This window comes from Aplidium turbinatum, chromosome 6 (assembly GCF_918807975.1).
Source record: "Aplidium turbinatum chromosome 6, kaAplTurb1.1, whole genome shotgun sequence".
NCBI classification, from domain to species: Eukaryota; Metazoa; Chordata; class Ascidiacea; order Aplousobranchia; family Polyclinidae; genus Aplidium; species Aplidium turbinatum.
This window is the reverse complement of record NC_137477.1, coordinates 23126977-23141025: the sequence shown is the minus strand read 5'-3', so window position 1 is coordinate 23141025 and position 14049 is coordinate 23126977. Positions and strand designations below refer to the sequence as shown.

The following is a 14049-nucleotide window of genomic DNA, read 5'->3' as shown; positions in this document are numbered from 1 at the left end:
AAGATTGCGTAACTAAAGATTAGCCTATCATCGGTCAGTAGTCTAATTGTCAAAACACCTCAACAAAATTACACAATAAAATAGTTCACCTTTTCAAGAATAAAATTGTAGCCTGCCGCGGGACTACGCATAGTAATTGTGACACAAACTATTAAGCATCAACAAGCACTTTGGTACTTGCGAGTAAAGCTACCAGCGTGATTGTTTTCCATGTCACGCTCCATTGCAAAGAGTTGTAAAAAAGGTATTTTTCCCCATGCGGCAATGGATAGGTACACACAATTAATTATATGATTCATCAATTATTTTTTGAATATTAAAGACGAAAATCATTCTCAAATTTGTCAAAAAAAATTTTTTTTAAACAGAAACCACAAATTCTAAAAAGAAGTCAGCCTGCTGCTCTCAAAGCTTCCCTTATAATATAAAATATTATCTCCAATATTACCAGATATTATCTCCAAGCGCAGTGACGAACTGGGAAATTCAACAAATAATCTTCTAAAACCACAGTGGCAACTCTGCAAAAAGGGAAGGTCAGTTGAAGATTCCAAGCTGCTTAGCTGCTTACAATTTCTGTGTTGCCAGATTGGGCTACTTATCGCAAATTGGGCTACTTTCCATATGTGATTTGCGACAAAAAATTGAGCTTGGCGACTTGCGACTTTTTGGGCTACTTTTAAATTTAGATTGGCGACAATATAACAAGATTGCGACTTTTTTACATTGGAAATTTCTTACTAAAGTAAGTTTCGCTTGCAGTCTTCTGACAGTTTATTTGTAGTTTACAAATTTTACAGCGCATTCTCATGTTTCCAAGACGTAGCAAGGGACATGGTTGAGTGAGTTTCTAGTCTATTCTAGCGTTACGTTATCTCCGTTCTATGTCTTTACAGTTTACTTTTACTGTAGAAGTCAGAACGCAGAAGTGCTTGAAGAGTAGTGTGCTGAAAAAGTAGTGAGAAGCTAATCTGTACCCGATAGAGCCTGATGTGAACGTGCCTTACTGTACCGGTAACTCTGTTGCTATTTAGCAGAGTAATTTGTGCAATTTCACTGGGTTTGTTAAGCTGATTTTTCGTATGTGTGTTTTTTAGCTGTACATTCAAGAGCATTTGACGGCTTGTATGTTATTAATTAACATTTTTTTTTAGGTTCTTCCACTGACTGGCATGCAGTTTTTACATAGTTTACTAATCATTGTAGTAATAATTGGAATAAGAATGAATGGCTTGATGAAAGTGTAGGTTTGTTGAATTTGTGTAATGATGATTGTACACCTTGTCCTTCAGTGAAAAAAAACCCCCAACACATGCAGGTGACCCACTCTACAAATCTTAATTTTTGTTATGATTTTATGAGAAAAATTGGCTTTTTTTATGCTTTTTTTATGATCTTTTTGCTTATTTTATGCTGTTTTTATGCTTTTGCTTCGGCCACATTATATTGCTCAACTGAAGTTACATTCGCTAAAAAAGTTTGGAAGCAATCCACACTACTGACAAGATACCAGCGACTTAAGGGAGGGATTTCAAGCAATTTTGATTATTAACTAATATACCATCAGCAAACGAAACCAAGCAACAACATGGCGTTTATCATGATACACAGGAAAAATAACTAAAAATTGCAAACGTTTTCAATCAAATGTGTCAGACGAACAATCAAATGAGCTGCAATTTTTATGATTTTTTATGACTGAGGTAAAATTTTATGACTATTTTATGTTTTTTTCAAAAAATGATAAATTTTATGATTTTTTATGATTTTATGCCGAGTGGGACCCATGCACATGACAAAACTGAGGCTAAGCAGTTCTGTCATGAAATATGCCTAACAGAGACATCCAAAAGATTGTGGCCGTGCCAGTGTTGGAATGCCTTACGGGGGGTCTGGGGGGCGAAGCCCCCCAGAAGTTGGAAAACATAGTTCCCGCGCCCCCTGCTATAAATTGGGCTACTTTGGGAGCAAATTTGCTACTTTTTTGGCTATTTTTTTTTTCAAAATCTGGCAACTCTGTCACAATTTGCTGTCTTGCTGAAAGAAAGTTAAGATATCAGAGCATCAGTGACATGAATTTTTGTCATGCGATTTTTTTCTATAATAAAAACTTTGTTGAAATGTTATAAAAAGCTTTCAAGGAGTCTAAATATTTTTTGCAACAAGTTTATATGCTCAGTGAATATAATACATATTGCACTTGGCCAATAAAACAAGGCCCTGTTAACCACAGCCTGTTAACCACAGGTATGCAGTGTTACCTACTACCCAAACAATTATTTACGAAGTTTTGCAATCTTGTTTATGAGCAAGCTGTTATATTTCATATAGCTTGTGTCATTAAGTGATGTACGGTACTGTAGTCATATCATACATACTTGCAATTTGAAACATTTTCACAGACTTTTAAAAGCTTTATGGTACAGTATGTTTTGTAGTCAAGGTCAAGAATTGACAAAATTATATATTTTTTCTTTCATTCTTTGCTTTGTTGCTGGTCTTCCCAATTAGTCACATTGCTAACTTAGTCGTCAGAACTTTTCATTAGGGTTTTGAGGCTATTATGAATGGATGTCTTCATTTGAGTTGCTAAGTATGCTTGTTTACAAGGTTAAGGAGATTGGAGTAGAGCTAATAAATAAAGTTTATGGCGAGCTGAAAATTAGACAATGTGTCTGAATGCCTATTGCCTATGGTATGCAGGAGAGGAACATACTTTTAATCATTGCGAAATGGCTTTAATGTCAACGTAGGCATAGCCTACTTCGTAAGGTGATGTTTGGTATTTTGTTTGTACATATAAATAAAAGAGGACTAAATGACCATAACCTATTCTTGACAAATGCTACTTTTAAGATGGTTTAACCCAGTTTGTTTTTAGGGACTGGAACATATTTTCTACTAAAACTTTAGCTGTTTGTCTTCAACTCTCAGGCAATGGCAATATTCAGGCATTTTTATCCAATATTTCGAAGGAATTCTACTTTTATAGCTTTTATTGTTGCTGGTGGTCTCATTTTTGATCAAGTATTTAACAGAAGCACAAGACACATATTCTTTGAAGTAATGAATAAAGGAGTAAGTGTATTATTTATTTATGAAATTTTTGTGGGCTGGTACGTGATGTCTAGTTTATTTTTTTAGAAATGGTACTTTTAAAAGTAATTAAAATGTGTTTTGCATTGTGAAACTGACAAATGACATACCGTATATTACAAGTTTATCACCATGAACAGCCTTCGGAGCTGGTATACAAGTCCCCCCCACCCCCCTTGGTAACTCATAATGACAAAGACAGGACTCAACCAAACATATAGGGTGAAACTACTTTACCTTTGCTTTACTGTTCACACACTTCAATCCACATGTTTTGGTCAATTCCTCTTTGTCATGATTTGCCAGGGGGGGGGGGAACTTGTATACCAGCTCCCAATCTTCTTTTAATTTAATTGTAATAATAGGAATGCCTTTATGGGGTACCGGTAGTGAATGATTTTTGAGGTACTGGTATATCAATAGATGAATGAACTATGTAAAGAAGAAAAAGTTAATTTGTAAGAATCTGTTAAGTCAATGATTAGTTAAAATAGCGCCTCGAACCCATACCGTAATGGCACAGCTGATTCTAAAGTGGCCCAAGTCAAAACAGTGATTTTGAGATAATCGAGTTTGGATATTCGTGCTGAGGTGGACGTTGTCACTGAAGGTTTGCAATCTTTATTAATCTTCATTAGGGCATACAACCTTTATTAAAATAAAGATTGCAAACCTTCAGTGGCAATGTTTGTCGTGGCATGGATTTTTGAACTTGAAGATCTCAAATCCACTTTTTTAACTTGGGCCACTTTAGAATCAGCTGTCCCTTTTATTGTGAATGTACCTTTATGTCTTGATGCATTAAAAGCTGTTTCTACTGAGAAATTTTATGATCATCTTTCATTCATATTACATATCTTAAATCTATCATCATGCCTTTGCTTATTTTATACCAAATTTCAGCTTATAAAGCATGAAAATAAGTCATTCAAATAGTGAGGCCGAGGTAGTGTGCCCAGGTCAACTGATTTATTATTTTGATTTGTTGACAGAATGGATTTAATTACCTGGAACCAAAACTTCTGGAACTTCAAGCCGCAGCTGAAAATGCAGATGAATAATTTTTGATTACTTTCCTGATGAATATTTATTCCGTTAAAAGCGAACTCATTTTCCTTATGACCTGCATGTGAAAATTTGACTTTCGTTGATAAATTGAGCAAGAAAATAGTCTGGTGAATTATAGCTATGGTTTTTGTTGTTGTGTGCTACTGTATAAATTCTGTGAGGATGCTGGCTATAAATCTGCGTGAATGTACGTTCATATTTTGATAGTGGACGCACCTCGCTGATTTATGCTAGCTAGAATTTTGGTATCGTAACTAAAATACAGTAGCCTACTTTTCCTTTGGAAAAAATTTTGTTTGGTCCTGTCTCTCAACAAAGAAAACAATTTACAGCAGAAACGTAACTGCAGGATCAAAACGCTCTTTTATTTTTTATCCGTAGTTTTCAACCGGTCAACCCTACTAATTCGCACCACCGCACTTGGACGCTCAATGTTGTCACAACGTTAATGCTTAATGATGTCACTGCCTCAATGCTGTGTCAACATTATCAAGGTCTGAACACAATTAAATCAACCTTGTTTCTGGCAGTTTCGCAATTCGCATACTTGTGGAAGCATTGAATCACTGACGCAGGTCCGGTCACCGAAATGGACAGAGTGACGTTTCCGATTGTTAAAATGTTGTCTGTAGATTATTCCACCCAGTGGCAGTAGGTGCCGCTGATTGGATAGCAGTGTGTAAAATGGGTAGGCACCTAAACAGTGCTCTTCAACAGGGGTTCCGTGAGTTTTAAGGGTTCCGCAAGGGTTCCTCGTTTTATTTAGGGAAATTGATTTCTTGCTTCAGCATTTTGATGCGTCATTCCGATTTTTTACATCACTGCACTGCATTCACACTTCAAGTAGGCCAGTTTGTTAAACGAGGGGTTGACTGCAGTCACCAACTGAATAAAACATTGCTATAATTGTTGCGTCACTGGTTGTTCATTGTTATTCTATTAACAATAACGTTATTGTTGCATCACAGTCATAGGCTGTAGCCGGTGTACAGATCACAGAAGTACAAGCAGACTGAGTAAAGACTTGAGCTGCTGTTGATCCTTTGTGAGAATAAAGTAAAAACAGTTTTTAACCAAATTTTTATTGTTTAGTCAAGCCAGATGAAACAAAATAGCATATTTTCTTATATGAAGCCAAAGAATAGCAACAGCGAAGGTGTGGGCTGAAATGAGCCTTGTAGTTCAGTTGTAACAGAGACACCTCCGCCGAAGCGGACCAAATGTAATTCAATTGTCAAGGTTAGAAAATGGGACGACGCATATTTGAGATACGGGTTCTTTTTCCCGGATGACCAACTTTTGAATGTAGCTCCTCAGCCCGAATGTTTGATTTGCTGTAACAGACTTTCTAATTCAGCCATGGTCCCGGCTAAATTACAAAGACACTTACAAACAAACCATTCTGCGTACGCGACACAGACTATCTCATTTTTTAAACATATGAAAAGAAGCATGCACAAGCAAAAAGAGTCATTCTTAGGAGCCGTGAAAACCAATCCAGATATCTTGTTGACTTCACATCGACTGTCACATCATATTTTAAAACAAAGAAACCATTTACTTTAGCCGAGGAAGTTATTAAACCAGTGTTGCAAATAGTAGCAGAGGAGCTCCTTGACAAGGAAACTGAACGCAAGTTACAAAGCATACCTCTGTCTGATACCACTGTAAGCAGAAGGGGATTTCATATGGCTGAAGATTTGTTGGAACAACTTTTATATAAAATCAAAAATGTTCCATGTTGTGGGCTGCAACTGGATGAATCAACTGATATTGGAAGTAGAGCACAACTGCTTGTGTATATAAGAATTCCTGATATTGATTCATACAGCATTGTTGACGAATATTTGTGTTTCCTAGACTTGGATGTGAGCACAACTGCTGAACAAGTATTTAGTAAGCTCAACGAATTCTTGAAAGAAAAAGAAATACCATGGGAAAAGTGTTGTTCTCTAACTACAGACGGGGCAGCTGTGATGACTGGACGCTTTTCAGGAGTTGGTGTTCGTGTCAAGGCAGTTGCTACTAACTGTGTATTAAAACATTGTATTATTCATCGTGAAGCTCTGGCTGTAAAACCGCTTAGTTCTGACAAGCAGAGAAAAACGGAACTAGAAATGGTTTTGGATATACGGTAATTGTGAAAACAGTGAATTACATAAAATGTGGTGGTAAAGGCAAATCTGCAAGAGTTTCTCAAAAAGTATGTGAAGAAATGGAGTCAGATAATGTCACTCTTTTGCTGCATACAGAGGTGCGTTGGCTATCTCGTGGCAAAGTTTTGGCTCGGGTGTTCAAATTAAGACAGGAAATATCAGTTTTTCTTGCAGAAAAAAATCATGAATATGCTACCAATTTTCTTGATCATGAATGGGTTTGCAAACTGGCATATCTGGCTTCAATATTCGATATGTTGTCCACACTCAACACCAGCCTTCAAGGGAAAAGGTCAGATATATTTTCCCAAGTTGGCCAAATTGATGGCTTTAAAAGAAAAATTGACTGCTGGGCCAATAAAGTTTCAAAAAATGATTATTCTCCTTTTCGGTTTTTGAATGAATTTCTAAGTGAGGACTCCGAAGTTGAAGATACAGCTGAAATAAAGGAATTAGTGTTGGAGCATTTGAAGCTATTGAGGAAAAATTTCAACCGCTACTTTCCTGAAAAAGAATCTGAGATTTTCCGTTTGCGAAAATGGGTGGTTAATCCTTTCGTTTTCCCTTGCCAACAACATGAAGAACTCCTGGATATCTGCAATGATATTCATTTGGAGGAAATCTTTGAAAAAAACGGAAAGGAATATTTTTGGATTTTTCTGTACAAAGAAGGGACAGAAATTTCAAAGGAAGCATTGAACCTATTGTGTCAATTTCCAAATACCTATTTGTGTGAAACAGCATTTTCTGCTTTAACAACAATTAAGAACAAAAACAGAAGTTGCTTGAAGGGTATCGATATGTGTATGAGAATTGCATTAAGCAACGTTGAACCACGATTTAAGAAGTTTATAAAAGATAAGCAACAACAACAGAGTCATTAAATGTCTGACTTTATAACTTTTGTAATAACTGTCTATGTTTTGAAATGTCTAATTATTTTTTGAAGTGTAACAGTGTAATAACGAAATATTTAATTTTCTGACCAAGCAATTCGTAATTTGTAAATTTTTTTTAGTGGGGTTCCGTGACAAACGCGAAAGTACATGAGGGGTTCCGTGTTGACAAAAAGGTTGAAGAGCACTGAGTCCTAAACCTAAAAAAGTTTTGTAAGACAAATAAATCATTGGACCAATCACAAGTAAGGGAGCGTTCAAATATTACGTAACGCTGTTTTTCCGAATTTTTGACCCCCTCCCCCATGTGACGCCAACGTAACGTTTTTGTCACCCCCCTCCCCCACGTGACGCTTTTCCATTACAAAGCTTGTTTTGCCAGTTTATATCAAAATTATGACGTGGAAACACGTGCTGATAAAATATCTTTTTCCTAACCCGTAGTAAATATTCTTCTCCTAACTCACGTTTGAGACATGAAATTTTAGCTATATTATTTTTTTGGAATTAAAACGTTATGTAGCCCACCCGGTTCAACTCACTAGAACCACCCTGTCCACAGCTAACACATTCTCTACTCTCTATGTCTCTACTTGATAATTAAAACGGATATAGTTCAGGCTTTAAGTCAGTGGTTTTCAACCAGGGTTCCGCGGAACCATAAGGTTCCGCCAGTAAGTCTAGGGGTTCCGCAAGTTTACATTCTGTTACGCTTGTAGGTAAACGTAAAGGAATTGAAAAGAGGTCTCAACACGAGTAGAGCTAAAATGAACTAAGGGCAAATCATTGTGTAGCTACCAAGAAGTCCTGCTGCCGTAATTTACAAACTACTCACAGCCACAGGGCGGCACGACGTAATCAAGTGCACGTGACTCGGTGCAATGCACTAGGCAATAACATAACGCAAAACTAACGTTACTAACTATATCACTCCTCCCTTATAAATTAACACTTAGCAGTAGAAATAAAACATTACAGCTAAGGGAGGGTGATACTAACCAAGTATTCACGACTTAACATACACAATATATATAGTGCTTCTGACAGATCACTGCAATAAGGTCGTATTACAATTAGGGTCAGAAGCACATACGACTAACGAACGTATTGACTAAGCCTGATAAAAATCAGGTTTGCGTCTGTTTTGAACTGGATAGCGTCTCTGTGGGACAGCTTTACTATGCCCAGAGTGTTCATTGGTATCGGTCGGTTCGGAATCTTTCTTTGGACTTGGTGCAACCTTAACTTTACTTGAATCAGAAAAATCACTTTTACTTTCAGTTTGAACGTTTTGAAACCTGGGCTGAAGTTGATTTATGTGTCTCTTCCAAACGCCTCGTTCCGTTCGTACGTTGTACAGGACACGTCCCCGTCTTTTAATTACCGTACCCGGGAGCCACTTCGAACCAGATGCATAGTTTCGAGCATAAACTAATGAACCTTCTTCATAGCTTCGCTTATGAGATGCAGGTTCTTGTTTTGAATTACTCTTTTCCTTTGGCGAGAACAAGGACAATAGCGTTTTCGGCTGGCGCCCATGAAGAACTTCGGCTGGAGTCTTCCAGTCGAGGCATGGGTGTGGTGTGCTTCTGTACGTTGTGACTGCTAAGAGGTGAGCATCTTGCTTGCTCGCCTCCCCCTCATAGTTCTTTTCCATCGCCCTTTTGAAGGTCTGGACAAAGCGTTCCGCTTCTCCATTTGAAGCAGGATGGAACACTGGCGAGGTGATGTGATGTATTCCTAACTTGATGCAAAATGTCTTGAACTCTCCGGACGTAAACTGGCTTCCGTTGTCTGAAACAATCGTGTCCGGAGAGCCTTCTATCGCAAAGATTTGTTGAAGTGCGCTGATCGTTGCTTTAGAAGTTGCCTGTCCGACGTTCTGCATAGAAACGTAAGGATATTTTGAGTGTGCATCAACGCAAATCAGCCACATCTTTCCTAAGAAAGGTCCAGCATAGTCGAGATGAATCCGCTGCCACGGCTTTGTAGTTTTTGGCCATGCTTGGTACTCTTTGTCCGGAGCTTTTGCGACAAGCCTGCAAGGTCCGCACGACTTCACCATCTCTTCGATGCTTTTGTTCAACTCCGGCCACCATACGTATCTGCGTGCCATCTGCTTCGTTCGGGTGATTCCCCAGTGACCTTCATGCAAGAGTTTTAAAACCTGTGCCTGCAAACATTGCGGAATTACTGCTCGTGGAAAACCGTCACGTTGTAAAAGTATTACATCGTTTTCTACCCACATCGAGTCTTTATACGAAGCATAGCAGCGCAGCTTATCATTGTCAGGTAATCTTCTAGGCCAACCGTCCTGGATATACGACAGAACTAATTTTAAGACCGGATCGTGAAGCGTTTTTGTTTTAAGCTCGTTCGAAGTTAAGGGTAAACCGTCCATGGTTTCCTCTACAGAATGCGAAACCTCTGCATTCTCTCTCTCCTCGTTTTCGTCAAACGTTTTGTCTAACCCCATAGGCAATCTAGACAGTCCATCTGCATTACCATGTAGATTAGTTGGTTTGTACTGAATATCATATTGATATGCCATTAAGGTAATAGCCCATCGTTGAAGACGCTGAGCTGTTAGGACTGGTAGATTCTTTTTTGGTGAGAAAATCGAAACTAGTGGCTTATGATCCGTAATTAAAGTAAACTTCCTACCGTACAGGTATTGGTGAAACTTCGTTACTCCATAGATGATAGAGAGCGCTTCTCGTTCAATTTGTGAGTACCTCTTCTGCGTTTCACTCAAAGTTTTCGATGCATGGGCGAGTGGACGTTCCACACCATCGTGCTTCTGCATCAAAACTGCTCCTATTCCGTACTGGGATGCATCGGTGGCTAGTATGAGTGGTTTGCTCTCATCGTAGTGACTTAGCGTGGTTGCATTGATCACGTCCTTCTTCAGTTGTTGAAAAGCGAGTTTGCAATGTTGTGTCCACCTGAACACTGCTCCTTTCTTCAACAAAGAATTTAAAGGTTTTGCCTTGTCTGGAAGATCTGCTATAAAACGACCATAATAGTTAATTTTCCCTAAAAAAGCTTGAAGTTCTTGAAGGTTTTGTGGCTGGGGTAATTGTTTTATTGCTTCGACTGATGTGCTCGACGGTCGCTTGCCGTCTTTGTCGATTACATGACCAAGATATTCAACCAAATCCTTGAAAAATTCACATTTTTGTACTTTAACACAAAACCCATACTCGCTTAAACGATCCATAAGCTTCTCTAAGTTATTCCAATGATCTTTTTCTGTCGGTCCCGTAACTAAGATATCATCTAGATATGCTGCTACACCAGGGATTCCCGAGATCATTTTATCCATGCAACGTTGAAATTGGGCTGGGCTTGACGCCACACCGAAACACATACGATTGTATTGGAAAAGACCAAAAGGTGTGTTTATGACACAAAGTTTTTTTGCTTCGTCATCAAGCTCTAATTGCAAGTAAGCATCCGACAAGTCAATTTTAGAAAAGTACTGACCTTTTCCCAGCGATTCCAGCAACGTGTCCAACGTCGGCAACGGATGTTGATCCACTTGTATTTGCTGGTTCAGTCCCTTGAAATCGCCGCAAATTCGTATACTTCCATTTGCTTTCGACACCGCTACGATCGGAGCTGCCCAGTCGCTATAATTTATTGGCTGCAAAACGTTGCGCTCCACAAGTCTGTCCAATTCTTCTTTGATAGCTTGCTTTTTGGAAAATGGAATTGGTCGTGGTTTGGAAAAAACGGGCTTTGCTTCCGGTTTTAAGTGTATAGAAACTTTTGTCTTAACACATTTCCCAAGATCAGACGAAAAAACTCTGAAAAATTTGCAAGTTAAAGCTGAAACTTGCCTTTCCCTCTGCTTTAGTAAGGATTCTTCTGTATGCTGAACTTGTGAAGATACGAGATGTTTTTTCTTGTCTGAAACTTGATCTAACACCGAAATACCCTGACTGGTCAAGCCAAAACTGTCACTCCAGTCTAGACCCATTAGGTTTGTGCCTTTGTTTTCATTTAGTACGATTAACTTCATCCTTGACTCTAGTTGACAACCTATTTTAACATTTACGAAGCATTGACCTTTAACATGCAAAGGCCTACCACCATAAGCATGTAGTGAGGTTTCTGATGGATAGCACGTGGGAGAACCCAACTCGTGGTATCCATCTAATCCAACCATGGAACATGTTGAGCCAGTGTCCCACTGGCACGTGAACGGTTTGCCGTTAACTTCGGCACGGATCCAAATTTGCTTTCCGATGCGTTGGTAAGCTTTTGAGTTCCGCTTTTCCTTCCATGGAGGTGTCTTTCGAATTTGGTTGCAACTGCTTACATGGCCTATAGTTTCTACTCGGTCTTTCTGCTGGTGTTGTAACCTTTTTGCCTGGCACACATATTTGATGTGCCCCTTTTTTCCGCACTTGTAACACACGTAACTTTTGAACGGACATTCACCCTTAGAATGTTTAGAAAAACAATCCTGACATGACTTCCACGCCTTGCGACCTTGATTTGTGGAACCAACTGAAGGTTTCTTTCTCTTCTTATAGGTTGCGGACATCTTATTAACGACAACTGCTTCATCTGATGTCCCTTCCCCTCTTAGGATGTTATCAGTTTGCACAGTTCTGATATAAACTTCAGCTTTGTTGAGAACATCATCAAGTGAAAAATTTAAATTCGTCAAACATTGACGCCTGACTTCAGGGTGCGGGGTGTTTAATACAATAACATCTCTAATCTGCTCGTCGACATAGCTGAGATGATTGCACTGCTCACTTTTGCATATAAACTCACAATTTTGAGCAAGCCCTAGTAAAGTTGCTGTCCAATCTTTATAAGACTGACCCACTTGTAATTTACAGTTGTAAAAACTATGGCGCGCTGCTTGAACATGGATAGTTTCTTTAAAATACGATGCTAACTTATCTGAAATTTGGTTGAACGATTTATCACGTACGTTTTTGTCACCAAAAAGGTTCTCAATCAAGCTATACGTCTCGGGTCCAACCCAGGATAACAAACATGCCTTTTTCTTGTCATCAGTTGCAACATTGTAAATGTCCATGTGATGCAAGAACCTTTGCATATACTGTTTCCATTTTTCCTTATCCTGGTTGAGACTTTCAAACTTTGGCGCTGATTCGTTGGTTTGCATTCGACTAATGTCATTTAACGTTGATAAAAACTGTTCCTGCTGTTTCTCCATTGTGGCTAGCATTGCTTTGACTGTTTCTTCCATGACTAATTTGTGCAGAAACCACTGCGACAATGCAATAACTTCTCACTTCAGAAAACTGCAACGTAGATTCTATTTCACTTCTGACACCACTGTTACGCTTGTAGGTAAACGTAAAGGAATTGAAAAGAGGTCTCAACACGAGTAGAGCTAAAATGAACTAAGGGCAAATCATTGTGTAGCTACCAAGAAGTCCTGCTGCCGTAATTTACAAACTACTCACAGCCACAGGGCGGCACGACGTAATCAAGTGCACGTGACTCGGTGCAATGCACTAGGCAATAACATAACGCAAAACTAACGTTACTAACTATATCACATTCAAATCCGAGAGTCTATTATATGCATATTGTTTAAATATAATCAAATATTGATTAGGTTTGCCACTACTAATAAATTTTCTACACTTTAACACGTTCGCTGCGATCCCGAATTTTCGTTGTTTTCTTGTGGTGCGATAACCTTTAACTTTCTGCTTTCCCGCCAAATTTTGTCGACATGTTTTCTTCGCTTTAAGGAGTTCTTTCAGACAGTTCGTTTGTACACCAGTGGGTCAAATTGCCGTGAACGTGTTAGAGATCATTTTGTTTTGCCAGTAGTTACAGTTTGTATTTTTATTGTACATAAATAAATCTGAACATGAGTATTTTATTTTATTAATCAAATGATGTTTTTTGCATAAGGTAATTAAATTATTGAACAGGGGTTCCTCGAGCTTTTGGAATGTTTCATTGGGTTCCGTTCCACCAAAAAGGTTGAAAACCACTGCTTTAAGTGATGATAAGTGATACTTTTATTTGCAATTTACTTAAAATAATACTTTCTAAACCGGTCAAAATTTGCAGCTATAAAAAGAGCCAAATAAAGCCAGATTTTCTGGCCTTATTTGCATCAATTTTTTTTAAGCCAACTGCAATTTAAAAAGGCCAGATTTGTGGAATTTGGCCTAAAAAAAGGCCATCTGGCAACCTTAATGTTGTTTACTCACATCAAAGCAAGCTTTGTGATTTTGTTGGTGCTGTTGGATATGATTTCAGCTTAATTTAGTATCCACACGACGATACCAGCCAGCACAAATAAAGTACCGTACTCGTAAGCGTTACGTAACGTTTTGCTTGAACCCCCTCCCCCCGATGTGACGCTAACGTAACGCTTTTCATAAACCCCCCCTCCCCCTCGATAGCGTTACGTAATATTTGAACGGTCCCTAACAAGAACAACGTTTCAACCAATCAGAAGTTGTAAGGAAAACATTTCTGATATAAAGTAAATTAAGTTATCGTTTCGTCGTCTACAGCTTGGCGTAGACTGCAGTGGTTCCCAACCTGGGGTTCGCGGACCCCTTGGGGGTCCGTGAGAAAGCATTCGGGGGTCCGTGATTACCTTGATGAATTTTGGAAAAAAAAAACTTTGTTCTATATGCACGGATGGAGCACCAGCTAGGCCTATGCTCGGGAACAAATCCGGATTTGCTGCTTTAGTAAAAAACAAAGCTCCTCGCGTGTTTGTCACCCATTGCTTCTTGCACAGGTACGCCTTAGCAGCAAAAACTTTACTAGCAAGTCTCAAAGAAATTCTAACGAATTGCGTGAAAGTCGTTAAT

The 14049-nt window shown here is 38.7% G+C and overlaps 2 protein-coding genes and 1 long non-coding RNA gene across 3 annotated transcripts; all 3 read left to right on the top strand.

Annotated features, from left to right (window-relative positions):
- Positions 1-1159: 1159 nt before the first annotated feature.
- Positions 1160-4438, top strand: LOC145772317 (uncharacterized). Its single transcript, XR_014289290.1, has 3 exons — positions 1160-1318; positions 2882-3078; positions 4089-4438. It is a non-coding gene; the product is annotated as an uncharacterized LOC145772317 (long non-coding RNA).
- Positions 4439-5852: 1414 nt separating this feature from the next.
- Positions 5853-6302, top strand: LOC145772522 (zinc finger BED domain-containing protein 5-like). The gene has a single exon (XM_082584391.1). It carries the CDS (start codon positions 5853-5855, stop codon positions 6300-6302), a length of 450 nt encoding a protein of 149 aa, XP_082440517.1.
- A 77-nt stretch (positions 6303-6379) lies between these two features.
- Positions 6380-7204, top strand: LOC145772521 (SCAN domain-containing protein 3-like). The gene has a single exon (XM_082584390.1). The coding sequence runs from the start codon at positions 6380-6382 to the stop codon at positions 7202-7204; it is 825 nt and encodes a 274-aa protein (XP_082440516.1).
- Positions 7205-14049: the final 6845 nt, after the last annotated feature.